A 26171-nucleotide genomic window follows, 5' to 3' on the forward strand; every position below is an offset into this window, starting at 1 on the left:
CTATATCAACAAGAAAAGCTGACAGGACAATTTCATTTTTGTTTCACTTTCAGAATCACATGAAACAATGCAGCAGTATTGGGTGGAAACCACAAAACTGATTATGAGCCCAGAAGTAAAAGTTAACCTGAGCTTGTTTGTCAGGTCTTAACAGCACAATGGTGCTTGGGGAGAAAAGTCAGTGCAATGCTCACAGGGCATCTTAAAATCCCAAAACATTGCTTATTGTAGAGTTGGGTGTTTTTTTTTCGTTTTTTTTTTTTTTTTTTTTTGTTTTGGGAGGGGTTTTTATTTCTGAGGAAACGACTAAGGTGGAGCTTCATAATTTCAGGGTAAGCCAAAGAATCACTGCTTTGTAGTTGCAGTGGCTCCAAGTCTCTTCCTTACAGTGGCTCCCAAATGCACGAATGGTGCCTCCCCCATTCCCAGCACCAGCCTCTTAAACAAAAAGAGTTCCAGTCAGAAGGGAACCAAACAACACAAGGTGTCCTCTTCCCCTTTACATCCAACAAAATACTGCTCTGTCCCACATCAGATCTTGGAACAAACTGCTTCACCTTGGGCAAAGTCTCCCACTGATCTCCAGGAAGTCCCAGCAGTAGAGAATATTCCAATATTTATCTTCAATTTCATTTATCTACGTTCAGGTACATGAGCTGAACCCTTGGTAGCACATTCTACAACCCAGTACCTTTGTGAAAGGGTTTGGTGTGCTAGGTTAATGCTGCCCAGCAGCCAGAGAAAGACCCTCAACCCTCTCCCCATTTTTTAATATATAAACACTACTGCTTGACTTCCCAGAAGCACAGAGAGGATATATTATAACAGGAAACACAAAAACTTCACTTTTTGGTTTTGACCACCAACCTAGAACCTCTCCCTTGGAAGAGCAGCTTTTCAGAGTAGCTTGAAAAAACACCCTGGCTTACAGCAGTCTCATTACAGGTCACGAGAATGTTCTCCCTCCACCAGTCACAATAAACCACCAAAATAAATACAGGTCAGCGAGGCCTCACCCAGCTACAAGCTTTCCTTGGGTGTATTGTTTAAAAAAGTCTTATTAAATCTGATCTTCACTACCTACTGTTGGGCCACTGGGGTCCCACTGCTAAACCTGAGGCTGATGTTCCTTTGCCAGCAAATCACTGGCCTGTGTTACTTATCCCAACAACTTCCAGTGCCAATTTATTTTATAAAGCAAGACCCTCAGCAGAGATCTTACTCAGAGGAAAATCAAAAAAAAACCAACAAAAAAACCCCCCAAGCATATAGCATCTGACTTATAACATCTGACTTTACCGTTCTTGAATGCAAAACTCCACAAGCCCTTTTTGACACGAGGCTCCTAAAAATAACTCATCCTTAAAAAAGTCCAGTTATTTTTATACAGTCACAAGAATCATTGGATTGCTTCTAATTATCCCATCCTTCCTTGGAATGTCTATTTGTGCTCAACACAACTGGCTGTGACACCAGTGGAATCATAACACATCCTGGATTACAGGCAACTGGGTAAGTTTAGTTTCACCTTGAGAACAGCTTTGAGAGAGTGACAGTTAAAAAAAGCCCATTTTACTGTGATCTTTGGAGTCTGTGTTAAAAAGGTGCCAGTTCAAAGTAGAAACAGATCTTACACTGGCCATGACTGAAAACAAAACTTGTCCTTAACAAGGATTCACAGCAGGATTAGAAATGTTCCACCTAAACAGGATCAGCAGGCAGATTCCTAAAAAGCCCCTAGAGCAGGATAAGTCAACTGGACTTCTCTGTCTTTCCTGTAAATACATCCTTACTGCTTCTGGCTTCCAGGGCACACTGACTTTGCTCCAGGGAGTGGTAACACAGAGGAATCTGCTCGAGGCACAACAGAAATATGGACAGTTGTCCATCTGCACCATGGCCAGCCATTCCAGCTGGACCCTCGTGGTAACCAGGCTATCACTGCACGGCCCCAGAGCCTCCCGTGGTGCAGTCAGCACTCAGCTCTTACTGGAACTCATTACTGCACATCCAAATATTTGCAAGGAAAACTTGCTGGATGCTTATTCATAGGAGGCCTGGCTCCTGCCTGATTTTCTTAATGCTCCTCACACCCTGAGGGGAAGAACATTTCCAGAATTAATATCTACAGCCCCATCTTCTTCTCCCAAGCTGCATCTCAAAGCTAGAACTCACACTGTATCTTTCTGCTATTATTTAATACTATTTTTTTCCCTCACACCATGTTCCTGCTATTGTTTCACACTATTTTTTTTTTCTCCTTTAAAAATGTGATGCTTTTATCTGAAGAGTCATCCATTGCAATTTGTATTGTCATGGCAACAGGACTCCCTCCCCTGCCCAAAGCCCATCCCCAGGCTCATTGTGCTCATTACCAGACTGGCAGGCAGCACCCTGCATACAGATGAACCTCTCAACGTGGGCTGCTCTCCCTGCAGCTGGACTGACACAGCTCCTGCTGTGGGGTTATGGTTGCACCAGAAGAAGGGGAAGAGTCTTCCTAAGTCAAATTTCCTCTATTCAAAGAAATAAGCTTTACTCAAGGCATTTCTGTAGCAGGCACATTTTTGTTTTGCTGGTTAAAATGAAGAGACCTGGGCTCATAACCTGTCTGAGCAGTGCAATAGAAAAGAATATTTAGAGCAGGTGTAAGAGGGCTTTGCTAAGGCAGCTTGGACACAGTGATAAAGAAAAAGGGGAAGATCACTCCACAAAGGAACACAGCCAAGAACAGGGCTCTGGAGCCCTCTTATGGCAGCTCACTCTCAGCTTCCTCAGAGCAGAATTCCACATACACCTCGCAGTGTCTAAGGGCAAGGATGCAATGCCATCAAGACAGGGTGGGAAAGAACATCTTCTGGCTTTGAGCACACAAATGTTTTTTAAAACCCCACACTTCCAGCTCCTTCAGTGGTCCTGCTAAATATGCAAAGACTGGACAAGCCCCACATTTAAAGTGGGACAGAAAACACTGAGACCAATCTCCTCCACAGCTGAAGTGCTGCTTCAGCAACAGAAACACGTAAGGAAAAAAACAAATTCACTGCTCCAGTGCTAACAACTGCTCCATGGGGATGTCAGGCTGACTTATGCCATGCAGGAAAGCCAGTCTGGTTTCATACCAACACTTTCTTCACTTCTCCAAGTCAATAAGTTCTGACAGAGCCAAAGAGCTCAGCTCCAAAATCCCTGTCCAGCAGCCACTCAGGGAGCACATGGTAAAGAGGGGGCTCGAAGAGCACAGCTGCTGGGCTCCGAAGGGGTTACAGAGATTCAACAGCAGGGAAATATTTATGGAGAAAAGATGCTGAGCTGTGCATGTTTTCCAGGCTGGAGATGGTTTTAATTTACCTCTTGCAAAGGCTGTGATTATTTGCTGCTGGTTTTTGTTGAAAGCAGCTATTCGAGGCTCACTTACTCCCTCTGGTGTCACAGCTCTGCAGCTGAGCCAGAACAAAACACCCCCTAAACTCACAAAAAGCAAGGAATCCTGTTTTTTTTTTCCCCTCAGGAAAAGAGGAAGCCATATTTATAAGCATTAGTGATTACCCTTCCCGGGCACAAAGCAGTCTTTGACTATAGCATGCTAAGGACAGTACAGACATCTCCAAGAGCTTACAGCTACAGCCAGGAATAGATCTCTTTTTTTTTCCCAGTTCTTCCTTCAGAGACTGGTCTCTCCCTGACTTTAGCTCAACTGAAGCATCCATCACGCTCCTCCACTGGATTTTGCTATACTTCTGGTCAGCATTGACATGCCTGTGTTAAAGTATTCATTTAGATATTTTTATGAGACATTTTAAAACTGGGGAAGTATCCTCACCATGACAAGACTGGGGTCAGTCAATCCTCCTGGAACTAGCTGTACACTGCAGGAGGAAGCTGCATCTCACCAGCCCTCTCATATCACTCCATGAACTCCAGGAACCTGCACAGCCCCATAGACAAAAGGGATCCAGTTTTCACCATGGTTAAAAACTGCTACCTCCCAACCAGTGCTGCTTCCCCAGGCATTTCCCAGATGCCACCCTGCTGCATGGTGGTTCTGCTTCTTTCTTCTCCACCTGCTCCTCCTCTTCTTTGTCTCTATGTTTCTTGTGCTTCCTTTCACTGCTGAGCTGCCATACAATGCTGCTATAGCACCAAGGAGAACAAACACAGCTCCTTATCCTTCTTTTTTCATTTGTAGCTGCTTCTCTCCCCATTCCGCTAGGGAATCCTGCATCCTCTCTCCTTCATTGTCTGCCCCATGCCTCTTCCCCAAGCTGGCAGCAGCTTACCCAGCATGGCAGAATCCCTCCTCAGCCCACGTGAACAAGGTTTCCAAGCTCTCCTCATAAAGCATCTGCTTCACATTCTCTGATTAATACATACCTTGAAGGGAACCATAAATATTTGCCTGGATTTTCTGTTAATCCTGCTCTGACATAGCTATTAGGATTACTGGAGTGTGGGTTGATAAGCAACGGGGTGAGTGCTGGAGTGTTTCGGGAGATGACAGCAACGTCTTGCTGTATTTCACTGATGTGGATGCCTTGGTGACCTGCACTAATCCACTTGGAAAATTACTATGAGAGAACAAAGAGTCTTAAAATATGAAGCTGAGGGAGGTGGAGTGCTGCAAAGAGAAGTTTATTTCCAGACCAGCCTTTTCTAAATATATGCATAAACATCTGCATTCAGTGCTAAGTGGAGAATCACAAACAGAAACAGAGAATAACCCAGAGCAGGACCTCCCCACACACCCACATCCACAGGCATCGGTGCAGCAGGAAAAATCCAGGAGCCCTAATTTATAGCATAACCTTTCTCTCAGTGCACACACACGAACGACTACTCAGCCTGAACAACAGCCATACGGCCATTTAACAAAGCACCACACAAAAACAAAGGCTGTTTTGCAGAGTTCAGGTCAAAATCAGAATTTTGGATGCAGTGATGAAAGACAGCCCTTTTCATGCAGACCTCTTGCTCCTGAATATTAAAATGCTGCTTAGTGCCTTCAGCAGCATAATTAGCATGGCCCAGTGTAGGGTCAGTAGAAGTCCATCTAGACCTGTGCTGTTTGGAGGGCAAGGAGGAAGCTCCTTATGGACAGGGCAGGAATGCTGCTCCTCACACTGCTCCCCATGGGCCAGGGACAGTCTGCACTTTATCTAATAGCTCTCTCTAAAGTCTTCTTTGAATTTGCACCGTGGCCTTTGAGTCACACGTGTTCTGAGGTTGTCTCTCCCCTGGCAGCACTAATTAACACACCACAGGATTCCCAGAAGTGTTACCTTCTGAATCCAGGCTCCCATTCCCTGCAGCCCCTCAGCTCCGTGGCTCTCAGTCAGCCACGTGTTCACACCTAGGTTGGCTCAGCCTGGCCAATCTAGCTGGATCACAGCTGGAAATGGTGAGGCTGCAGACTAATGATGTTACAGCAATAGATTTCAACTCAGAATGAGCCAAAAGTGACCTTTAAATTGTGTGTCCTATAAAAGCATCTATTCCTTTTATTCCATTTACAGCTAAATCTAAAGTCTTCCCCTTCCCCCTTCTCAATCAGGATCTCCAACTTGATCCAAAAGCTCCAAGATGACTCAAAGCACAGGTTTTCAGCCAGCTCTGCCTTTTAGACTTTTAGTACTAACTTTTAATACTATCTTCTCATTATCTGTTACATTTAAAATGTTACACACATCTCTGGAGGTGTACCCTGACAGACTCATCAAGTGATCTCAACATTTCTGCTCAGAGACTTAGCTTTAACATCTTACTGTCTGTAAGGCAGATTTCTAGACTGCAGAGAATAATTTTAAACTTCTTCTAAGGGTCTTCTACCTTCCTGTCATTCTTGACTAAGAACCAGAACAAAACACTTGGTGTCACTAATGTCATAATATAAAGAAAATGTGATCTGACTCCATATGCCCAACATGTAAGTCCAAGGACTACAACAGCTTTCCTGGTAATTGGCACTGCTTGCTTTCACTTTTCCATAGTGATGAGGTACTTCAGAAAAATGATCCAGTCCGAATTTTTGAGATAGCATGTCATCAAACCCACAGAGAGCAGCAAGAAGGTTCACTGATACTGCAAAGGCACTCTGAGCAGAAAGCAATCTGGAGTAACACATGCAAGCAGATCACGGGAATTTTGCATATTCCTGACAAGCAGCTGTAATGATTCCATGTGGGAGACAAGTCAGAAGACTGTCAGAGGATCTCAGTCTGCTTTGGTATGGCTGTACAGTTGCACAACTCATTACACACAAGAACAGTCCACCCAATGCACTGAGTAAATGCCTTTTAGTTTTACATAACCAAATCAGTCAGGCCAGCCTTTCCCCCACACCCTGGAGCTCCCCAGTGCCTTTGGGCTGTTTATCCAGTCTCACAGGCAAGGGAAAAATGAGAGAATGGGTCTCCAGGAGCAGCAGGAGAGTGTTTATGTGCAGGCACACACAGCATCCACACTAATACCAACACTCACTCTTGCAGATACTTCCTGGGCACTGAAGATGGCAGAGATCCCAATTCTCTAGGAAAAAAAAACCTGAAGAATAACCCCAGATTTCAGAATAACAATTGATCAGTGTCTTAGCCATGGCAACTTGCCACCTATAAACGGATGCAGGGGAGGGATAACATGTCTCTTATTCAGCAGCTACTTCATTCCCATTTAACTTTCAGAGCTCACAGGAGGGAACAGAAAACCCAACAGCTACAGCTAATGCACAGCAGCTCTTGCCTCATCAGGCCATCTCATTCCTGCTCACAGCTGGACCTTGAGGCTGCCCCTCGCAGCGACAGAGATTGGAGCCAACTGCAATGTGAGAGCACTGCTACACACATGGCTCTTCCCAAGCATTTCCCCCTGGTATGAGCCACCCTCATTGGGATCGAGATATCTCATTTATACCACACATTTTAATTTATCTCCTTATGGAGGTAAGGCACAGGGAAAGTAATTGCAAGTGTCACAGCAATACGTGAGAGTTCAAGTGTCAGACAAGGGAGCTGATCCACATGTTTGGTGAAGACCCAGGAATTCTACCTGGTCCTCAGGGGATTCCCTGCATTTCCCCATTGTTTTTACTCATTTGCCCGCCTTGAGTTCACTGTAGTGCTTGGATCAGGAAAAGGAAAGGAAATACATCACAGAATGGTTTGGGTTGGAAAGGACTTTAAAGCTCACCTTGTTCCACCCCCTGCCATGGGCAGGGCCACCTTCCACTGACCCAGGTTGCTCCAAGCCCTGTCCAACCTGGCCTTGTAGGGATGGGGAATCCACAACTTCTCTGGGCAAATATAATTATACCCAGCCAGTGCTGGGTATAATAATCAGTGCTTGTTTTTTATATCAGGGGTCAGCCTGGACTAGGTAAAGGTTTGCTTTCAGAGACCAGCTCAAACCAGCTGTGTTAAGTCTCCTGTGCAGAACACGGTTTAGTCTGGCAGATGGGGATGCTAAGTGAGACTCATTAATCTGTTAGCACTTTCACCCACCCACTGAAATCCCAGTGGTCTGAAGTCATGGTTTTCTGACAAATCCAGAAATCTATAGCTTGTACAACAGCTGCAACCAGAATAAAGTTCCGGGAAGAAAAAAATGTTTCATTAAACTACATGGGTAGGTAGGTCAAAATTACTCAAAGGATCTCAGAGTATAAGAAATTTGTGTCTGAAACTATCTGCATGCTAGTTTGTGGTACAAAACTGGAAAAGGCAACTAATAACTCCTGCAAAGCACCTGTTCTTCACTCTGCACACCTGAAACACCACAAAGGGTTAAAGCTACAGGACAACAAAACCTTCCAAAAGAGAAGCTTTTCTTAAAAAACACCCCAGTTGTTACCTGCAGACGGAACAGGTACAAAACCAACTCTTGTTCACATAACCTCATCTCATTGTCCTCTACCCCAGACACAGAACAGTGAAGACCAAGGCTCTAAACAACAAATAAAGCTCAGAAGTTGGCAAGCCACGTTCAGGGCTGGCTGGTGCTGTGCCTATCTCCATATCTAGAAAGGTTCAATGTGCTCATTCCAGGAGGCCAAGAAAAACTAAATATAGTAGCAGGCTCCCAGCAAACACCCAACCTGGCACGGATTCCAGCTACCTGAAAAATCCATCCCTCTCTCCACAGGGCACTCCGATAGCTGTGAGCCTTTCCCTTCTTTGCTGTAAGGAGGCAATGGATAATTGCACAAACAAAGGGATGGAGGTAATGCAGTAACAGCACTGATACTTCTCACTCAGGGGGATCATCTGGCTCTTTCAGATTGGGGTTTTTTATTAAGCCTGACATCCGCTGGCAAATAGGAGGGAGCATCCTCCCCTCACGTGTCAGGAGCCAAGTCCTCGTACAGCAACTGCCTCTAAGAGCAGAGACACCATCCAAGAGCATCTGTTTTGTTTCAACCTCTGCCCTTAAAGGAGGACCCAGAAAGGAAAAAAGCCCAAACCCTTTAAGCTGCAGACTGGCTTTGTTGGTGTGTACGAGGTTTTCAATCAGAAAAAGCCTCAGGGAGAGCTGCTCACCTCTTGGCTTCTGAATGGCATCATGGATGTTGTGTTTCAAGCTGCAACCCTGAAGACAGACCCCAGTTTTGACCAAGCTTTAAGATTTAGCTTAAAGGCATGCATGCTCCCTATACAAAAAATGAGGTCAAAGAAGCTTCTTTTGAAAAAATAAATAGAGCAATAAAGCATTCTTTCAGATTGGCTTCACAGAGGATAAATCACTGAACAAATACAGCCATCTTATCTTGTTGGCAAATGGCACATAACATCCAGCTTCACTGGAAATGGTCAGAGAGCAACTGACTTCTTATTGTCTTGGAAAATGCTGCTCTTTACTTTTTACAAGACTCCTTTGTTTTTAAAAAAACCACATGATCTCTAAGCAGTGCCAAGCCTGCTTTGCCTCCTGATGCCTCAGGACTTCCTAGCAACCTCACAGCAGAAACACGATCCATCTCCTCTGACCACGAGGACAACTTGTTTAAAATGGTATCCCAACAATATCCTGGCTGCCCTCCTGGCATTCCCCACATGGATGGGATGCAGCAACCACAGGATTCCATGAACAACAGAGTGAAGCAGGTGAGGCATGCAGGGCTCTCACAGTACATGGAGGTAAAGCTTTCCCCAAACCTTCCAATTTTAGCCTCTTTGTCCCTCCTAAAATCAAACACAGACACTAAGGTCACCCTGTAAGGAACAAGAGCTCATGGGTGGTTACAGAACCATCCCTGGCTGTGGCATCCAGCAACAGCAACGCCTGTTCAGCATTTTGGCACTGATTTATGACAAGTGTACTTGCCTTTCCATTAGCCACAGCTCTCTCAGTTGACCCCTGGGCTCGGAGAGGCAGGCTCGACATTAAACTCCCATCGGCTTTCAGTCCCGCTGACCTCATCCCCAAAACTCGCTGCCATGTTTTACATCAGCCGGGGCCGAGGCATTCCATTAATGCTCCCCTGGCTCGGGGAAACATCTGCTCTGTTTACACTGGTAGCAGCACAGAGACCACTTAAAGCATCACCTTTGCTCCCCCAGCCCACGGTGGGAGGAGCAGCCACGAGGGCCTGGACCTCCCGACCCCGGCACTCCAACCTGGCCATTAGTTATTCAACAGGGCAGAGGACACTCACACCATCAAGGCACAGCAGAGGTGTTGGGTAGCAGCAAAGAACGTGGATTCCTCCAGGCCAGAAGTGCAAGTCTGAGAGAAGAATTTGTGCTGACCCTAGCTGAAGATGATGACTGGAAATAAGGATGGGTGAAAGAATGTCAGGAAATGATTCAATTTTTTTTAAATCCAAATGGTTTTACAGACTGAGGTAGAGATTCAATGGATACAGATGGTTAATGGTCTACCTTAATCAAATGTGCACCTCCAGGGCCACCCTCACATCCCTCCAGCTCCATAACCAGGGCAGGGGTCCCTGCAGGGTGGTTTGCCCCACAGCAATAGGTAGGGACAGGATATCTTCCTGAAAGCAAAGCACAGCTCATCCAAACCAATCCCCTCAAAAGCACTGCAGGAACCACCACAAACACTACAGCTTAGCTGCAGCCACCTGGGAGAGCCCAACAGCTCTGAAATACCTGTTCAGGCAGGGGATGCTTATCTATCAGTACTACGTGCTGGAGGCTTAGGGCAAGTCTCCACCAGATCAAGGGGGATGTTATTACATATTTTCCCAAGGATTTCTGACAGCTGAGACCTCCAAAAGGCAAACCCCAAACACTTGTTGCTGCTGTTGTTCCAGTGTTAGGTGTGCATTAAATTAACCCCTGATGTCCTCTGCTGCTGCTAGAAGCATCCTTTGCTATTAACCACCCAGTCAAGGCTATAGCTGCTAACAAGCCCATTAGGACACAAAAATGTACAGCAGCCTTGGAATATCCAACAGCAACTGCCACAATAGAGGCCTAGCACACAACATACAGGGCATTCAGCAAGGGACATCAGCTTTTGTTATAATGAAGTCAGGAACAGGTTTTTCCCATCACTGATTACCTCAACAGTCCATGAATCTGCTGCATTTTAGATTTTTGCCTTGCCCTTGGTCAGAGCTTGGACTATGAACTCACACAGAAAGACCCTGACACTCACAGAAGGCTTAGACCACTATTCCAACACCCCTATAAACAAGCAACAGACCCCCAAACCACTCATAAAATTTTTTAATTTTGAAACTGTACATTAAGTCCCTGGTTTGACTGGGGCTGTGCCATGCAATTCTGTTGACTTAACCCCACCAATTCTGAATGTGATGACAGGTATTGGGGAGGAAAAAGAATAAAAACTGTATTTGCTCGTGATCTGCAATACATAATGGAAGAGTAACACAATCTGCACAAACATTCCCTGTTTTTCAGCTCATCCCCAGTGTCCAAAGTATCAGCGGGTCACAGCTTTGTCAATTCTACCACAAAGCTGAAATATTGACTTAAGCATTTTTATTTAGTCCCCTTTCAACCAAAAAGATGAAAATTCAGTCAAAGGGGAAGAAGCTGGCACTGAATGAGACAAATCAAATTGTCCCTTTCCGGTTCCTTAATTCACATGTTAGGGGACAACCACAGCTGGGAATTTCAATCTCTGGAGCAATTAAAGAAAATTAAATTCAGGGAATGAGGCCTTATGCACTCAAAGCTTCATTAACCCTCTTGCCTTTTAATTAAATACGTGCACATGAAATTTTGGACAGAATACTTGCTTCACTGACAATGCTCAATTTTAGTGGCAAATCAGTACTTGCCTTTTTTTAAAATAAGTACACTGGGATTGCAAACTCTAGACCTCTCCAGCTTCGCAATGGCTTTATTAAATACAGTAGAAATTACTGCCTATCACCAGCTCCCACTTTATGGGAATGTCTGCTCTCCCTCAAATGCACCAGCAAAGCTTTGCTCTGGGCTCGCTTCAAGATAACAGACAGCCCCACCAACACCACGGATAAAACATGAGCCAGCATTTAAGAGCCCTACACTTATTACCATCAGTAAGAGAAATAAAGTTGGCGAGCTACAGCAGGATAGGTTTTACAGCCCACAGAGCAGAGATTAGAGCAGCCAGCCTCTCTTTTAAATACTGCTCATCCTTACAAAAGGCTCAGGCAGGCGCCAAAGGCGGTGTGTGACTAGGACAGTTTAACGGATAATCTTTGAAAGGGGATATTGTCAAGTCTGCCCAGCCTAAATATCGAGCTGGCTTTGTGTGAGTTCCCATCTGACTTGTGAGGGAGTCACGCTGCTCCTGCACTGGCCTCCCGCCTTCCTGGGAATGTCAATGAAGCAGATTCGAGTTCACGGAGATGCGCGACCGCCCGCCAGGGACCGAGCTCCGACTGCTTTGATGCTTCCCCACATCCATCCAGAACAGGGCCCCCACCTGATGCACAGGCAGGCAGTCACATTCTGGGACCAGCAGCACAGAGAGGGAAGACACACACGGTCCCTTTGTTGTCTCCAAGAGACTTCTCGGGAATCTGCCACCTCGAGCCAGACATTTCACCCAGAGATGTGCTCTCATCACTAGCAACCAAAGTTATGCCTCCGGGAGGGATCAGCCTTCAGTTTGTCTATTTTCTTTGTAAGCATGTTTTTGGGAGAGGGACTTGTCATTTGCCAGCACATGCTGATCAGTTCTGGGTTTGTAGTTTACTGCTGACCAATGCATTTTAGCTGTTTTGACTATTCAAAGATGATGGCGTGTGTTTAGAGATGACCTTCTCTGACTGTCACTTACCATAAGAGTCAACACGTTTTACAGTCAATGACACTCCCATCGTCACACGTGCCCCCCTCTCAAGGGGAAAGCTAACACAACAGACAACTGTTCACACCAGGCCTCCAAGGAATGCCAGATTCCCAAGTGGATGCTTTGCCCAATTGAGTGAAGAGGCACAGCTCCATTAACCAGAAGCAAGCAATTCCTCATGCCCAATATTCACAGGTTAATTGCTGCATCCCTAAAATAATGTTCTGGTTTAATAGCAGCTGTATTCTCTCACATGGAGCAGAGTGAGCTCTTTGCTGCTGTAGGATGCCCTTGGTGCTACCAAGGACAATCTGAACGCACCGAGCATGACAGGCTCTTGCTGAATGCAAAAATAAATGCAGCCACTTTGCTTCCTCAGCCTTTGACACCAACAGGAGAAGGGGCTTCCTGCTACAGCAACAAGGAGCACATGAATTTTGTGATGCTTGAAGTGCTGCCAGGCAGAACACAACCCATTTCTCTGCTGCTGGAAATTACAGATCCATTAACCCTTCTCTGCGTGTGAGATGCTTTTCCCAACTGCACGCAGCAAATAAGCAACGAGGATGAGCATGGTAAAATGTGCACAGGTGAAGGAGGCATTTCCAATGCAAACCTGCCCATACACACAGCTCTGCTCTCCAGTTCTGATGCTATCATTTTATGATGACAACATTTCCTGACCCAGTTTCTATCTTGCTCCCCATTCCTCTGGTACAAGTAGTAATTAGTAATGTCAGTGCTCTGGCTGAGTTGCTACAGTCCATTAATAATGCAAGAGTAGTAACAGAGAGACAACAGAAGAAAAGAGGCTTGAAGGTTAAAAGCAATAAGAGAATGCATTTTGGGGGACATTGAAAGGGGAGAGGAGAAAAGGAGAATTGCTGGCCTACTGAGATTATAAATCATACACTTCAAAACACATAATTCCTTTCAGGTGGAAGTGGTGGGTGAGTCAGTCATGGCTAATTAGAGGATAATATGCAAATAGGAATGACACACAGAGGTGATTTTTACTAAATTGGAAGTAAACTTGTGTTTCACCTTCCCTTTGCCCCTCTAAACCTGCTGCCTCACCCCTTGGTGTTCCCGTTGCTCCGTTACTCATGTTTCAGAGGTCAGCCGTAACCTGGGATCCCACACATGACACACACTGAAATTTCCTCTCTGCAGAGAATTTCTGCTGAGACCAGCCTCTACCTGCCCATCTACAGCCAAACCTTTAATGCCACTAATCCATCTGCTCCGGGCACACCTTAACCCCAGGCTCTGCTGAAGCTGTTTATAACATGTCCTGTGAACCTAAAATAGAGCTGGGTTTGAACAGGTAACCCAGCATTTCCCTGGGCTTCCAAGGCTTGGGAATCTTCTCTGACTGACAGCAGCTCCCTCGAGAGCAACAGCTTCACCCCCACCAAAGGCACACAATCCTCCCCATGACACTGAATAAAGCTCCTGGAACTGCATCCTCAACTGCATCACCTGGGAACTTTGTTTTTTCCCCCTTTATGTTCTCCTTTTCCTGCTAAGCCCAGCATAGAACCAAAGCAATAAAGGAGCCTATAGGTTTGGTGATGACTCCTTGGCTGTTCCTATTGCTGAATGAAAACTCACATGAAGAGTGGAAGGGCTGAAGTGTCTCTGCATGCCAGGAAGGCAGCTGGTTTGGGGCTGACTCTGCTCCAATACTGAAAAGCAGGGATCTTCTACAGGAAGATTTGCAAGACAATGGAACTTACTCTGAAAGGTCTTCTCTCCTGTTTGGCATTTACAGCTTCCTACATAGTACCAGGCCTCTTGTGAGTGATGACATACAAAGCAACACATGTGCTCTTTCCATTACCTGAAATCACACATGTCACTCCCTCTTGAAATATGTATTTCAATAAATCAAGCTAATCAATGTTATAATTTAACTGCAGCACAGCTCATTCTGGCATTTAAGAGAACTATTCCAAAGTCCTCCAGCACAAAGGGCTTGGATGACTACCCAGAAAGCATAAATACCCAGCAGGCTCATTGAGATGAACTCATAGAAGAATGGCAAAGGAAGGACAAAAAAAAAAAAAAAAAAAAAAAAGGAAAAATCAGCTTCAGAACTGCATGGTGGTTTGGGCCTTTCAAGTATCACTTCCTCCGTGGAGAGGAAGTGAGAGGAGCTGGAGGTTCTCAGATACAAATAGCTTCCCCTCCACAACAATGAGAGAAAAGGATGGGTGTTTTTAAAAAGAAAAAAAAAAGGCAAAAAAAGAAAAAAGAAAAAAGGCCAGCCCTGAACACACTGTGACCAAATTAGGAAACAAACTCCACTGACAGCCTCCAGAATGGCCATCATCTGCAGCAGCCTTGTGTTAGCTCAGGAAGTCTGATGACTGTGTCATCTGCTGAAATCTGTTTATGTGCAAACAGAAAGGAGAAGCAAAACACCTCCCCACACTCCCTGCGCTAGGTTAGGCCATCCCAAGGAGTCATCAGTGCCCTGACTCGATGCCATTCCAAACCTCTGCTGCTGGCTCACGCCCCTCCAAAGATAACTCTGTCCTGGAAGCACTAAGGTACAGCAAAATTAGGTGTATGGGGTTTTTTAAGTGCATTTTTTAAGTGGTTAGCTGTGGCAGATGAAGCTGAGGTTAGAGATCAGTGATTACTACGACAGGAATGTGAGGGGGAGGAAAGAGAAGGAAGATACAGCTTCTTGAGTAAGGTCAGAACTATGTTTTTAATTTGCCTTGGGAACAGCCTTTTTCCATCCCCTCCAACATCCATTTCCACTGCAGCAGCAAAATGATAACCCTGCTCCAACACTCTGCAAACACACTAGGTAGGGTTTTAACCTTAAGTTGCTGTGGAAAGAACCTGAACCAAGCTCACAGCAGTCCCAGAACACTCGGTGGCACTGCTACCCTGCTGTGGGGACACACAAGTGACTGAGCAAAGCTGCTTCACTGTTTAAAAATCAAACAAATGAAGGAATCTGAGCACTTTGGTCCATACAGAGATTTAGAGTTTCTCCCTGATGTTAGGGTGACCACATTACATTACTCCCACTCTTGTCTGCATGAGATGGAAGAAAACCCTCTTGTCCCTTTCATTTTCAAAGGGATTGCGGAGGAAAAGGCAAAGCTGCCAGCTCCTGTCAGCCTGCAGCAGGTCTCAGCCTCAGCACAACTACAGCTTTCAGGGTCCTTCCAGCCCCAGGAGTTTGGCTACGAGGCCACTCCACCAATTCTCCACATTCAAGGCAGCCAACAGTCTTTCACAACCCACTCAGGGTGCTCTTATCCAATTCCTCATGGAATCCATCATCAATCTCCAAAGACAGTCATCATAAACCAGAACTGATCACCACAGGTGCACTGCTTCTCTCAGTGTTCACTTTGCCTAAGTAGTTGTAGGCTCCCTGTGCCCAGGGACAAAAGGCTAAACAAGATCCTGAAGCTTAAATTTCCATCTCCACATGAAGTTGTACTCAGTTTATTACTTCTGAACCTTTCCCCAGCAAAGGACAAAGCTATGAATGGAAGGTAGCACTGCTACCTCGTATGGACCTGACACAGAGGCTCTCACTGGTCAGTGAACAGCCTTTTCAATTGGCTTTTCACTGACTGGATATTGCTGTACAAGGCAGAAAGCAAGCTGTCTTTACAAGGAGTAAGCTTTGTTGCTCAAAATTGCACAGTCCATTTTTAAAGGGACTAGTCTGAGTTCCTGCTTTCAGCAGCTGTTTTTTTTCCCCTGCAAGAGACAGATACCCCATTTAATCTGACCTCTTTCCTCAGGTCCATTTCCAGGCTGGGCCTCACCCTCTCCTCCTGTCAGACTCATTTATCAAGTGAAGCATTTCCACATACCACTGCATAAATAGACTTGACCTTGTTAAAGCAGCAGCACCTGAGCTCCCACTGATGGAACCTCTCCACCCCACCACAGCAATTAACTCAGCCCACTCCTACCCTCTTTCCAGGTGGGGTATTCTCAGAGCTTCTACAGCCCTTTCCTATGTGTCTCAAAGGGTGATGAGTTGGCAAGCAGTGATTTGGGGCTGATTATTGTGCCTCCTTCTCTGGAAAGGGGAATCTAGGACCAACTTACTGCTGGCACCACTCAATTCTTGCAACTGCTCCTGCCCAGTCCAAGCACACAGCAAAAATCAAGGTGTAAGACAGTACCCCGGCATTCCCTAGTTCCCTTTGCAGTTTCATCCCAGGATAAGTAGCTTGCCCAGCATAAATCTGGGATGAGAAGATCTCCTACCTCTTAGCACTTCCCAAGCAACTCTCACCCTCCCCACCTCGACGGGACAGCCCACACGGTTCGGTGCACGTGCCCATCCTCTGCGGGACTGTACTTTTAAGGTTTGCTCTACCACGAGCTCTCTCCTGTTATCTATCTCCCTTTAGAACCTGGCAATAAAACCTACCGGGGTGTTATCTGCTGCCTACAATCACCTCAACCCCACCTTCGACCTTGGTCCCTCCCTCCGGCCCATCCCTTTGCGGAGATCAGGAATGAGCCGCGCTCCGATAGCATCGCGCTCGCCCTGCCTGCGGCTCGGCACCGGCACCGCCGCTGCAGCCGAGCTTCAATGTCCTTTTATGGAAGAAAAATGAAAATCGCCTGCCCAGCCGTGGAGAGCCTGAGCAGGGCTGAGCCGAGCTGACAGACGGAAACTCGCCATTTGTTGTGGTTTTGGCACCGAGAGCGCCCAGAGAGTTCCCATGCGCGCTGCAAGTTTAAAAAGGGCGCAGCGGAGAGCTCCAGAGCAGGAGGTGTCAGGGATGCAGCGCTCAGGAGAAAGGTGGCAGAGCTATGAAGAGATGGCTTAGAGAATTCTGCTGACATGGACACGTGGGAGACAGGTCTCCAGATCCAAGTGGACACAGGCATGAGGGCTCCATTCCCAAGCCCTATCCCTGGAAGTGTTCAAGGCCAGGATAGAGCCCTAGGCAACCTGGTCTACTGGAAAATATCTCTGCCCATGGTGGGAGGCTGAAAATGAATGGTCTTTAAGGGTCCTTTCAACCCAAACCATTCTGTAGTTCTATGAAGACATGTAACAAGGTCATCCTCACCACACTTCCTTCTCTTCCTTGTCCCAGCAAATTTTCTTAAGAGACACAGGAGGATGGGAATTTAAACACAGGAGTTGGGACTTAAGGTCATTGCCACCAAGAAGAAATTAGCGAGGGGTCTGCCATAGCAAATGCCACCTTCGGCTCTCCTCTGTACTAAAGCTGTGGGGCTAAGCTCCAAGTAACAATCAAATCCAAATAAACAGGCTCAAGGAAAAACATACGGATAACAGCAATAAGAATCTCTGAACAGAGAATGAGATGGGGCCACAGGACTTTCAAAATGTTTGTGCTGCTGTCAGGAAGCTGAATGAGACAGCAGACTTCAACAGCTGGGAAAACATGTTGCAAAACAAGGAGAATTAAGTAATTCTCCATATGTATATCCTACTCTGAGGCATTCTGGACAAGCTCAATTTCTCCAACCAGGACAATCTTTTTTTCCATGTTGCACACGCACCCTGCCAGCTACAAATCCTGATACAGTTTAAGCCTAAATCCACAGCACATCTGGAGTCAGGCAGGGCAACTCTGTGCAGCATGGCCCAGCCTTTAGCACAGAAGTAATGGGCCCTGTGGTATGTGTTGGATGACATCCTTGGACAGCTGTGTCATCCTGAACACATCCCCTGCTGCTGGGTGCTGGATTACACAAACAGTTCCCCCTGCACTCTATAAAACACTCCTAACCAGATCATTGCCTTGTTACCCACCTCTGAACCATAAGCAGCTGCATGTGCCTTGCTGTACCAGGTACAGAGATCACGGGTGTCACAGCATCTCCCTCACCTCCTTCTGCAACTTCAGGTCTTGTTGATCAAGCAATAATTTATTTCAGCAAGACCCCTCCTCTCAGAGCCATGCAAACCGCTCAGCGTGACTCGCGCTCGTTACCAGCGCTGGTGGTGCTCTGCTAAGAGTGGTCGTGTTCAGGCACAGCTCGGTGCAAGTTTAAACCTGCCTCACTTCCAGCAGAAAATGAAAGCTAAAAGCAGCTGGGTGCATCTGTTCCTAGCCAGCACCTCCTAATCAATCCCGAGACACAGAACAGCTTAAAAAGGCGTGCCCTAAAACACCAAGTCTCAGTGCTGCTAATTAAAACAACATGAGGATTGCTCATGGCCAGAGAGCCTAAGCTGAAGATGAAAGGCAAAAGAGCAGAAATTTTATCCGAGATAGGCACATCAGTGCTCAAGGCACTCCCCAAACCCACTGTGGATGCACAGGAATGGCAGCTGCCCAGGCCAAGGACATTGCCATCCCACACCATGCAGCCATATGCCATCACCTCTTACACCCAGCCAGCACTGACCCAGACAACTGGGTACCACAAAGCAATAAAAACTCTGTGCTGTGAAAAGGAGTTTTAAGGAAACTCTTGGAAATGCAAGTCCCTGCAATGTGGCCTGGCTATGAAATGAGTGCTGGGGGTTTCAAGCTCTCCGCTGCTCTGTGCATGCATTATTTCCATGGCAACGGCAGCTTTCAGCTCCCCATCTCTTGCTGGCTGAAAGCCCTGCAGTGCTTTGTGCTGAGACTGCAAAGAAGGGAAACCATCTCCCTTCTCCCACAACACGGCGCCAGGGCCAGCAGCAGCAGCTGGGAACAAAAGCCTTGTCTTCCACACTGTGGGGTCTTGGGAGGATGGACTTCCTTTCCTGGTGGAAAACAGCATTTCCCCCACCATGCAGAAGTGCACCCTCACCTCCCAGTGCTGCACAACTCAACCAGCAACATGTGCCTTTCCTTGTTTTACCACAGTTGCCAGTTTTGGGTTGCTCTGTAGTGCTGGGAGGAGAAATGTGCATCCTTAGAGGTGAGAAATTTGAGTGCTGCTTCCATGCAGGGATCTCTCCAAGATGGAGACCTAGAAAATCCTCCTGTCACCAGGAAGCCGGACTCCATGTGCAGTCAGCAGCCTATTACAGAGCAAAACCTCAATACTCAGCCAAATCTGAGTGAAAGCTGCCTCTGCCCCAGCACCAGCTCAGACTGCACACACAGAGAATGCATTGTAGGCTGGCTTGGAGATAAGTGGTCTTTTTCCCTGGCTAACTAAGCTTTTCCTCCACCCTGCTGTTTGTCATATTAAGATTCAAGCCCTGGCCACCTAACCAGGAGCAAAACTTGACATCACACAGCTTGAGCCACACTGGCCCTGGCAGATGGTGCCAGCTCATCTGCATGCTCCCCATGCAGCCGGGCACTCACAGGAGGCAGGGCAGTTCTGCCCACTGCTCAAGTTACAATTTGCCACATTTTGGCCCCTGCAAGGTGCAAACGACTGGAACTACAGGTGAGATGCACAGGCAGTGACCTGGGTACGTGTAGAGCCCAGCATACAGACACACAGCCAAAGTGAAGGCTTGCAGCTGGTTCACATCACTTGCTTTACAACGTATCCATAGCTGGCCCAGATATGAATGAACCTCCCTGCAAGATTTAATGGAGACCCCGAGGGTATCAACACAAACTCCCAAAGCCAGACAAAGGATCCAGGTGATGGAGCACAGGGATACAACAGGTTCACCATCTGGTCTTCCTCTCCCCACCCTCAAAGAGCTCAGAGATTTTGGAAGAGACACATTTGACCTTCCCCTTGCTTTAGGTTCAGCTGTGTGAGTGCAGTCCTTCCAGCCAGAGAGGGACTCCTTCCAGGATCAGTCATCACCACCAAGTCTGCCAGAGGTACTGCTAGGAAAGCCAATGCATCCTCTCCAAGCTCTGTGGAGTTCCCTAGATTAGCCCTTTCCTCCCTTAGGGCAACCATTTCCTGCAAGCAAGAGCATTAACTGGAATTCTTCATTCTGGAGAGAGAGGAGATAGCAGGAATATGAAGAACCACTGCAGCTGAGACACCACATCCTGCTATCCAAATTCCTCACCCTCGACTTCAAATCCTAAAGTCGTTAAAGACTTCTAAGAAGAGCACAAAGCTACTCAGCAGATTTTCAGCTAATGAATCAACACAAGCTGTCCAGGAAACCAGAAATCCAGCCCACTGGAATGCTGTAACCCCAGGGAGGGGGGGAACAGGCAGTATACACTAGGAAGGAAATGAAACAGCAAAGCAGTAGGAAAAGAACACTTCAGCACTAAACCCTCTTACAAAGGTTCCTCTGCTGCATTACACATTTTCGGAAAAAAGCAGCATCAATTCGCTTTGCCCATTGAAAGACTCATGTTTTTCAAGGCCAAATTCTGTTTTTTTAGTGCTGACACATGTACATTTTGAAAACAGCTTGGCTTTTGCAAAAACAGTTAGAAAAAATTGAGATTTAAACGTGAATCAACATTGCCACCTAGTGCCTAGCAAACCTCCTTGCCCTAACACTGGGACATTCCCTTCCCCATTGTAAAGGGTAGATGATAACAAAACCTATCTGGAGATCAGAATCTAAAATGGAATTGCCTATTTCACAAATAACTTTCTCCCCCGAAGTAAGTTCGATTTTCACACCAGAGTTCAGTGCTGGCAACTTCAACTTCTCCAGACAACAGAATTTAACTGTCTATTAGGCATTTGTAGCCAACATCGTCCAAGAAAAGACAGAACTCCTCCTCTCTTTTATCAACAGTGCCCTGAAATTCACCTGTCCAGGCACCTAATTTTATAGAAGATCAGTAGGATCCAGCAAACACTTTACCTGTTGCCCTACGCAGCCACATGAGATACTGCTACTAGGAAGGGTGAGTTGTCCTCCCAGCTCTCCTGCCCAGCATTCCAGAAGAGACCAAACGTGAAGTAAGCCCCAATTACCTTTCTGCAGCGGGGATTGGGACAGCTGAACCGCTTCACATCGCTGTCCAGCAGAGCTGGGAAGTTACAGAAGGGACACCTGTAGCCCAGAACAAGATGCCATTAATGCAGAGTGCCAAACATAGCTTTGCTGAAAGCTGATTTAGTCAAATAGCTGCATGGAAGTTGCTAAGGCTGCCAACCCAATGCCTGTTGCCAGGATGTGCTGACTATTGCCTTTTTGCTCATATTTCTTCAATCACTTCCCCGTTTGCAATCAAAATATTATATGCTCAGCACTGCTTTTGACCATGTAATTTAGTGGATCAGCACAGAGCTGGCAAGCAAGTCTTGGGGGAGACAAGTCTATTGAATTTTAATCTGCTCCTAGTCAAAGGCAGAATAAAAACAGACCTGGGAAGGCAGAAGACTGAATTTATAATCCAGCTCTTTAAAAGCTACCTATCTCAGAGTCAGCAGAAACATAAGGTTCCAGGGAACAATTTTCCACAGCAGTAAGTGCAGCATTCTCTGTGGGACACTCACCTGACGAGCTCATCTGCACAGGCAGCAGCCACCTCCTCCTCGGCCTTCCGCTCGTAGTATTTGCAGAGGATGTTCTCTGGAAGCACTTTCTCCAGCTCACTGGTGGGGAAGGAACATGTGCAACTGCCTTCCATGCAGCTGAGCTCTGACTGGGGTTGGAAAGAGGGCTCAGGTTCAGTATGACACTAGCAAAAAGCAACTCAGGATCCAGAACATTTCCAAGCAAATCAGTGCAGAGCCTTGCTCAGACAGAGTAAGAGCTAAAGTCAGCAGATCTCAGAATTACTTGGGTTTTGGGACTTTAAAAATCATCCAGTTCTAAATCTCTGTCATGGGCAGGGACAGCTTCCACTATCCCAGCTTGCTCCAAGTCCCGTCCAGCTTGGCCTTCAACACTTCCAGGGATGGAGCAGCTGCAACTTCTCTGGATAGTATGTACCAGTGCCCCATAAAATTTTTTTCCCCAATATCTCATCTAAATCTTCCTAAGATGACTGCCAGAGAATGGTTTGCTATGGAAAGATCAAGCCTAATTAAACAAATCAGGCCTCAAACAAGCACTGGGCAGGAAGATGCTGTTGCCAGCTAGGATCACAATTCACTCCAAGTCCACTGTGACCATATATCAGCCCGTTATTATTGTTCAGTCTCTGCTGAGAACCAATGTGCACTCACACATTACATTCTTTTCAATAGTCATATAAAATATAGCTGCCAGTTTATACATTTACATGAAATGGATCCCAGAGTACAACAGCATCCCACAGTTTGAGCATCATATCCTGAGGCAAAGGAGCAGACACACTTCAGAGCAGGTTAATGACTTGTTTATAGCTCAGCTAAGTACCAGGATAATTGCTAGCTAAATCAGAGACTAAGGAGGTTAGTAGTACCATAGAGGAACCAACCCCCCAATTAAATTGGGATTACAGTGATATTATGAATGACAAACACCCTTAGGTAGAAGGAAACAGGCCAAGTCAGAGATAAGTGTTCTCTGTGCAGATACAACTGGTTTATTTAGTAGAAAATAAAAACCAAACAAGTTATTGTTTTACTACGAGCACTGTATAAAGTTTTCATAACACTCAAACTGCTAAGCATAGAGAAAAAAAAAATGGAGGTTAGTAACCCTGAAATCCCGTTCAAAGATTACATTGTGAAGTAGTTGGCTTCACTTGATGGCAAGACTGACTTGGATTTCAGGACACCATTCCATTCAAACATTTCCTGGGAAGTGCGGTTACATCTGTTTTAAGTAACAACACTACACAAACAGCAATGTTACCTCCCAGCAGCAATTACCCATTTCCCCCTTGTCCAGTTGTGAAATCCTTACCTTCCCAGAGCCAAAAACTGCCTCCTGAGCATATTTAATTAGGCACTCCTTGCAGAACAAGTGACCATCTGCACACTGAGTCAACTCCTCGAAGGCAAACTCCCCGTAGCAGCAGCGGCACTCGATCATCTGCCCGTCCTGCAGCCACCAGAGGAACCAGCATCAAAACATCAACAGCTATAGCAACACACACACAACTGCAAGCCAGAAAACACTGCCAGCATTAATCCTAAAAACCAGCTACAGATATACACCATTCCATTAGATATCCTATTTGGTGGTCTAAATTCCCTAAGTGCAATCAGAAACTCACTGAGTTTAAGTCACTTAGTGTCTACATGTCCTGCTTGACAGGTTCCAAAAAACTACAGAACATGCAGTGATTAATAATTCTTAGCTCACAGGCAGAGCAGCATCTTGGGTTTGGGAAGCTGCAGTCACAGGGAAGCAGCTTGAGTGTACACACCACTCTCATGGGAAAACCAAGATTCAGATCTATTACCCTCTAAAGGAACACTTGCCATCTGCCTGGGCAGACCCTGTCTTGGCCTCTTAACTGTGGGGGTGGAGAAGTTTGCCACTGATAAAAAGTAAGTATAGCCCACTTTTCCAAAGTCTGAAAAGGAAATGAGCATTGAAACCAAAATGTAATGCACAGCTGCTGAACTGTTCTCTACATTTTCTCTGAAGCAGAAGAGCTGATTGTCAGGTTTTTAGAGAATTCTTTCTGCAAACAAGGAAGGTCTTCCCACTGGCCAAGCTCCAACAACAGTATATCTGTTTTAAACAGCCATAATGGCAAGAAGGAGAACAAACCTGATGCTACTCTGTTGCAATGTTTGTTCTGAGCAGTGAAGATACAAGCTGAATTACTACAGATCATTACATGCATCAATACTGTCTTGCTGGCCTCAGCTCCTGTCTACCTTTCCTAAAAGTCAGCCAACAAACATTACACAGGTTTTGTCAGCTCAGCAAAAGCAGCACAGTGAAATGCAGCTTCAGAAAAGCTCCATTCCAGAGCTAAAAGAATTTGAGAAGGAGGAAGTGCAAAAGAGTGCCTGTGCACAAGCTGAACTCAATTTATAACATTATAGATACTGACCTTCTGATACTGCTCCTCATTCATCTGCAGAGCCAGGAGGAAGTCTGCATGCTGCAAGAAACATGTGCATCTGTATTTACAGAATAGATAAAGCAATTTTCCAAACTCTCCACTCATTTACATTATCTCAGGACTCACAAACCACCATAAAAGGCTTGCTGTCTGCTTGTAACATCACTCAGCCCATCCCTCCAATCCATTAAGCTATTTATGATTCAGCTAAAACAGATGGGAGAAGCAAAGGGAGCAAGAACAACGAACCAAATTCTGTATTGTGGGGTTCAGGTTTCCATGGGCAGAGATGATCTCACCCAATGGGCCCCTCCAGAGAACATGAGCTTTTTGCTTCAAAGGAGACCTTATCCATCTGCCCAAGAGACAAGGATCTTTAAGGAGCTATTATAGAAAGGACTGTGGGTGCAGAGCTATGAGTTCAGTCTTCCCTCAGCCTAGGAGAGGAAGACAACACAGCAGTGGGTGTTGCAGGTTCTGCTTAAAAACACCCAGTTCTCAGCACAGGACAAACCCTTCTGGAGCCACAGGACTGCCAGCCTGAGGAGGGCAGAGTGAGTGGACACACTGCCTTGGGCCTGGCCATTACTCACCACCAACACTGAGCTGCACTTACAAACCCTAAAGCAGCAGAGAAGCCTACTAACAATTAGAGGAAAGAGCTAATTAGTACAGTTTTCACCACTTCATAGCAAAACCCCCTCCAGAATGGTGTTTGCACAAGCAACAGCTGCATATTTAAGTAAATATGAAATTCTGTGCTTGGCTTCTTTCCTTTAAAATTGAGTTACTTGGGAAGAGACATATGTGTAACAGGTAGGGAAGGGGAAAACATAGTTATTCAATATTTGGTTCAGTGTTTGAATTTCTGTAAGAGACAGATTTTCCATGTTTAGGGCCAAAACTTCAACAGTTGTTGAAGACTTGCACATGATCAAAGCAGCTCCTATCACTCACCTCTGCCATCTCTTTCACTTTCTGCTCATAGAATTCCTGCTCCAGTAGCACCGGTGGGAGAAGGGAGAGCTTGTCATAGGTCCTCCAGTGCCGTCTCTTGTTCTCCAGGAAGAACATGCGCTTCTCAATTTTCACATCCCCTGAAGCAGAGTTAAAGTCTCAATAAAAAAGGATGGAGCAGGCAGAACAAAGCTTAAATCCTTCCTGCATACACCACCAGCTGCAGACTTTCAGCAGCTCACACAGCACTTTACCAAGCAGAGGTAATGAGGAGCATCTCCAAAACAGATACCAGTGGCAGAAACTCAGCTCTTTTGGGACCACATCCCCTTTCAAGAGCTGCTTTCAGCTGCACACCAGTTCTGCCTACAGTAATGATGCAGAGAGCACAATACACACAGCCTGGCATTTACCTTGCTCAAATTTGAAGTCTATGTAGGAATATTGATTCATTTCTTTCCTCCTTTTTCGTTTCCCGCTGGTTTCGGGAGACAGCTCCTGCCACTTTTTGATAGCATCTGAAAAGGCCTAGAAAACAACATACAGGCTTAAATCCTGTGCCTGGAAGAAAGCAGGAGCACTTAATTCAAGCTGAAGCACAGTATAAACATGGGCATAGGACTGATTCAAAAGTGGAAAGCTAAACACTCCAAAGAGAGGCAAATACATATCTTTCCTCTGCTCACCTTGTTGCTTTCTGTACTCAGAGTAATTATTCCATAAAAATAAAGCAGGTGAATGATATTTCCTAACAGCTCAGCTGTTAACATCAAAGTGGGCACCAGCTGTATTAAACAGAGCTGGTTTGGCTTCTTTTTTTTGTTGCTGGGTTTGGCTTTTTGTTTAAAAAGGTGAGGTTCAAATATTCAGTGCTCAATCAATCAAGAGAACAGACAACAACTTTTGTTTTAGTTAAGTCCTGGAACAGTAGAGAAACAAGCTCAAGCAAGGGCATATCAGAGGAGCAGATCTAAGTCAAAGACTTGAACCCACAATGACATTCAGTTTGCTGATACTTCAAACAAGTGCCTTTGCATCTCCATGACAGTGAAGTTCTTTTATAAGGACTACAGGACTCATGCCACAAGTCATAATAAGACAAAGCAGGACTGGCTACTTCTTAATTCCATGCAGCCAGTT

General features: G+C 45.9%; 1 protein-coding gene across 5 annotated transcripts in view; it reads right to left on the reverse strand.

Annotated features, from left to right (window-relative positions):
- RNF216 (ring finger protein 216) overlaps positions 1–26171 on the reverse strand; it is a 76703-nt gene that overhangs the window by 26362 nt on the left and 24170 nt on the right. For all 5 annotated transcript variants that reach the window (XM_053957727.1, XM_053957724.1, XM_053957725.1 and 2 more), the window contains 6 exons: positions 25445–25559; positions 25032–25171; positions 24063–24113; positions 22958–23095; positions 21619–21767; positions 21094–21172 (listed from right to left, as the gene is read on the reverse strand). In XM_053957727.1, the coding sequence (XP_053813702.1) occupies positions 21094–21172; positions 21619–21767; positions 22958–23095; positions 24063–24113; positions 25032–25171; positions 25445–25559 (672 nt within the window). The remainder of the gene's footprint in view (positions 1–21093; positions 21173–21618; positions 21768–22957; positions 23096–24062; positions 24114–25031; positions 25172–25444; positions 25560–26171) is intronic.

This window comes from Vidua chalybeata, chromosome 16 (genome assembly GCF_026979565.1).
Source record: "Vidua chalybeata isolate OUT-0048 chromosome 16, bVidCha1 merged haplotype, whole genome shotgun sequence".
NCBI lineage: Eukaryota > Metazoa > Chordata > Aves > Passeriformes > Viduidae > Vidua > Vidua chalybeata.